The 4,479-nt window shown below is 43.1% G+C and overlaps 1 protein-coding gene across 1 annotated transcript; it reads right to left on the reverse strand.

Annotated features, from left to right (window-relative positions):
- Positions 1–766: 766 nt before the first annotated feature.
- LOC147898876 (subtilisin inhibitor-like) lies at positions 767–1,879 on the reverse strand. Its single transcript, XM_087379432.1, has 2 exons — positions 1,603–1,879; positions 767–1,304 (listed from the first exon to the last, which is right to left on the reverse strand). The coding sequence occupies exons 1-2, from the start codon at positions 1,676–1,678 to the stop codon at positions 1,045–1,047; spliced, it is 336 nt and encodes a 111-aa protein (XP_087235558.1). The 5' UTR covers positions 1,679–1,879; the 3' UTR covers positions 767–1,044.
- Positions 1,880–4,479: the final 2,600 nt, after the last annotated feature.

Raw genomic sequence — 4,479 nt, forward strand, 5'->3', positions numbered from 1 at the left:
TGTTTCTATAATAGTACAGAGTTTGGATCTTTTGTCACTTAGACCATGGAGGCTCTGAGAACATTGTTGTTTGCAAGCAAATGCAAAATGCTGCCTACATTGGGCGCAACACACTGCTGGATTGCATGATTAAGTAAAGAACAAAAAACAAACTTGGTGGGAGAGTAATATTTTGAGTGGGTGTAGACTATTATATACTGCCACACTCCTTCAGATTACATACTTAGTGTTCCAAATGTTACAAAATATTTGAAGCAATATTCTATGGTGCAGCCCTTGCCTGTTATTGGTGTCTTTTAACCTGGCTCCTACAATTGAACACTGGCTACCAATTTAGCTTGTTCAGTGTTTTTCAATTTCTTTGGAGTGAACATTACATTCCAGTCTTCTTGAGATGTTGCTTACCCAAATGTCCATTTTCCATAAAGGGTTGTACTAGTTTAGAAGCTGTGCCAAGCTGCTTTTCCTACTCTGTATCCATAAAAGTAGGTAACTAGTATAAGTAATGAATGTCCAACCTTGTTTCAAGGGTTTCAAGGGACTTCATGCCAGTGCAGCAAGTACAACATACAGAAACTCATATTATCAAAGCAATACAAACGATGTAAGACAAACCTCATGATGTAGCTACCCAGAATGTAAAATCATAAACAAACTTGCTTCAATTTATAAGCGATTTATGTGCACCACTTCCAATGTGCTTGCTTCAATTAATAAACTATTTATGGGCAAAAGAAAATGAAGTTTTGAAAAAATACAGGCCATCTGAAAAAGAAAATTTACAATAGCAGTAAAGTGTTTATAAAGCCCCTACTATTAAAAGCGAGGCTATTCAAAATGCCTTATGTTGTCCATTAAAAGCATTTTAGAGAAGGCAAGTTCTAAAATAGATATTTTATAAATCATCTGCCTTAAGACACAGTTTTCATCAGTATGAACTTATTCGACTACAGAGCGACATGCCCCCCTGCAAAGGCATAGGTGTATATAGGATCCACATCTACACGGATCACTTACTGAACACTATCACCCTTATGAACATTGTCACCCTATCATGGGAGCTCTGCTGACTTTTCCATTGGGGGCAAGGAAGACACGAACACGCTCGCGACGAAAGTCCATCGTTACAAAGGAGCCCTCGGGCAGTAATACGACTTGGAAATGAGGATTTTCCGCCAAGATCCTCGCTTTGGCTTCCTCACCTGACAATCCTACCAACTCAGGCCAGGTCTTCATCGGAGCTGTGTTGACCTGAAAGATCTTTTCAGTATTTCCGCTCGCCTTCAGCTGATCCCAGATTTTTTCTGTCGAGGACAAAGACGATCAGAAAGTTCTTTGAGCAAGCCCCCCCCCCCCCGCCCGGGAGCTCAGAGGCACCCCCTTTTCTCATTTTCTCGCACACCCACCCAACCTATCCAGGAAGCCATCAAGAGATCGACTCCATCAAACCCACCTTCTCCCTCTCTCTCTCTCTCTCTCTCTCTCTCTCCACCCACACCCACCGAAGAGCACACCCACCCAAGAGCTTATCACGAGGTGGACTCCATCACAAAGGCATGCAATAACCAAAAGCATAAATACAAACGAGATACGACAGCTTACGTTGATCCTCCTCTTCGGGTTCTAATTCGAAAGCCTCTTGCTCAGCCGCAGGAGCAAGATGATGTGCGTCTGCCATTTTTTGTAGCAAGGAATGTGAAAGCCGGCCTTACTCATAAACCCGAGGTGCCTTCGCTGTACAGTGCAAACGCCGCCCTGCCCTGGGCGGCTTGTCATCGGGAACTTCACCCTCTGCAAGTTGCAAGTTGCCGCTGTTTCCATGGGAGGATCATGGATGGGTTAACGTCTCAGACTCCTGTGGGGCAGATGCTCTCCGATTGACACACCCTCTAGTAGGTACAAATACGTCCCAGTTGGCTGAGAGCCGTCCGATCAAGCCATCTATATCTATACTTCTATACTTCTATGAGAGAGAATACCCAAAAAGACGGGGAGAGAGCGGGGGGAGGAGAGAGAGGAAAGAGAGAGAGAGAGAGAGAAAGAAAAGCGGAGAGAAAGGAGAGAGAGAGAGAGAGAGAGAGAGAGAGGGGGGGGGGGGAGAGAGAGAGAGGGGGGGGAATAGAGAGAGAGAGAGAGAAGAACGAAGAGCGAGAGAGCGAGAGACCGAGAGCGAGAGAGAGGGGGGAGAGTAGAGAGAGAGAGAGAGAAGAATGAAGAGAGAGAGAAGGGGAGGAGAGAGGGAGAGAGAGAGAGAGAAGAAGAAGAAGAAGAATGAGAAGAGAGAGAGAGAGGGGTTAGAGAGAGAGGGAGTAAAGAAAGAGAGAGAGGGGGGGGAGAGCAAAGAGAGAGAGAGAGAGAGAAGAAAGGAGAGAGAGAGAGAGAGAGAGATAGAGAGAGAGAGAGAGAGAAGAACTGAGAGAGAGAGAGAGAGAGAGGCGAGAGTTTATAGAGAGAGAGAGAGAGGCGAGAGTTGAGAGAGAAAGAGAGACAAAGGGGAGAGGAGAGAGGAAGAGAGAAAAACAGGCAGACACAGGGGGCGGGAGAGAGAGAGAGAGGGGGGAGCAGAGAGAGAGAAATTGAGACTATATATTATATAAAACTCAGTATGTCACCACAATGATCGAAAAAATAGCATTAATAGTAGTTGTGGTGAATGATTCATTGGCTAAGCTAAGGTTATAGAGGTTAATCGCAACAGTATTTAATTAATGGATCGTGAGGTTTCCAGAAAGTTATGTCTCCTGAAGGTTCCCTCGCCCTTAGCGAGTATCTGAGGGGGAGGGAAGGGGGGGGTGGGGGCCCTAGGGATACTTGAGGGAGTGGAGGGGAGAGAAAGAGCATTGTGAGGGCTCAGGGAGGGAGCACGAAGAGGTAGCGTGGAGGGGAGAGGCAGTAGCGCAATTGTGATAGGTTAATCGTGTATATTATGGATTGAAGGGGGGGTATGAGCACGGACAAATTAATGGATTTTATTTATCAAGAGCCAGTATATTATATAAAACTGAATATATATATATATAATATTATATTAGATTATATCTCTACATGTGTGTGTGTGTGTGTGTGTGGGTGTGTGTGTTTGTGTGTATGGGATTGTGTGTGTATGTAGAGAGAGAGAGAGAGAGAGAATAATGCATAATATATAATATAAATATTATGTAATATTTAATATAAATATATATATTATCTTATCTTACTACTTCGTGCCTCATGCCTGTCTGTCTTGAATAATGTAATACAGAATTGATGTGGATACCAAAAGCCTCACTATCATGTCTCTCTAATAACTTATAAGCATGGCTGTTAATAACCCTCCTCAATTTGTGCTTAGCCTCACTTTCAGAGCCGAGTCATTATCACTAGGTAATGCTCATTGCTTTTGCTTCTTTAATTAGCTATTCCACCCATATTTATCAATGGAGCGAGGAAAATATTTCTAAGTCATATAATGCAAAGATTTGTTTCCCACATTCTCGAATCACAATATTTCTCCCACCTTCTCGAATCACAAACAAATTTTCAAGCAGTTGTCAAGATTCACTGCCTTGACAACCTAGAAGTAGGCCATAGAGATCACAAGAATGCTATTCAGGGAGATGTATTAGCTCAAATTGCTAGCTCATGTGCTCAAATTTGCCCACTACATTGGTCCCATGATCATCAAGATGGCCTCCATAAACCTCTTCTTCGTTGTAATCACCTCCATTATCCCCTCTGTCCTGTGTCTTCACACCACCACCACCTCCCCTCCCCTTGATCATTCCACCTCACAACCCCATCCTCTCCCCCCAAATCCCCCCCCCCCCCTTTCAAATTAGTCAACGTCCATGAAGACATCTTGATTTGCAACGACTGCAAACAAGTAGAGATCGTTACAACACATAATAAAGCATGCTAAAAATTGTCTTAAAATTTGTGGCCTCAATTTAAAGAAGACATTAACGTCTAGGGAATTTTTTAAGCCACAAAGAAAGGAATGGAGAGGAAAGGATGGATCGGAGATGCAAAGAAGATGAATTTTAAAGAATTCCACAATCAAGGAAAGAAGACGGATGTAACCAAAGTTGGAAAGGATATTCGAGTTGATGAGGTGTGCACAAAGTTATTCGGGGGAATCTGTTGGGTTGGGAAATATGAAGGAGAGGTTGATAGTAGGAGGCTTAATTCATTTTTTGCATCAATGTTAAATAACGGCATCAATGTAGGGCAACAAGCCGAGGCAAGGAGAGAACATACTCATAAAGGTGCAAAAAACACAAGAGACAGAGAGGAGTAGATCAGCTAACAATTCAATGAGGGATCTTTTTTACCTCCACCATTAAAATATCATCACACCTTTCATATCAGTGTCGATATTTTGTAGGGTTAGAAATATAATTGCTGCTCCAAGTCGGTATTGGACTTTTGGGGCATGAAAAAAGTTTATCACATGTTGTTCGAAGTGCTCTCTCTCTCTCTCTCTCTCTCTCTCTCTCGTGT

This window comes from Dipteris shenzhenensis, chromosome 9, assembly GCF_047967505.1.
Source record: "Dipteris shenzhenensis isolate YYH24624 ecotype China chromosome 9, Dip_SZ_1.0, whole genome shotgun sequence".
NCBI classification, from domain to species: Eukaryota; Viridiplantae; Streptophyta; class Polypodiopsida; order Gleicheniales; family Dipteridaceae; genus Dipteris; species Dipteris shenzhenensis.

Bases quoted from the DNA above. Each gene is read 5' to 3' on its own strand.
- LOC147898876 (XM_087379432.1), bottom strand. From the start codon at position 1,678: ATGGCAGACGCACATCATCTTGCTCCTGCGGCTGAGCAAGAGGCTTTC. The intron at 1,305-1,602 runs GTAAGCTGTCGT...TGTCCTCGACAG, and splicing joins ACCCGAAGAGGAGGATCAAC to AAAAAATCTGGGATCAGCTG.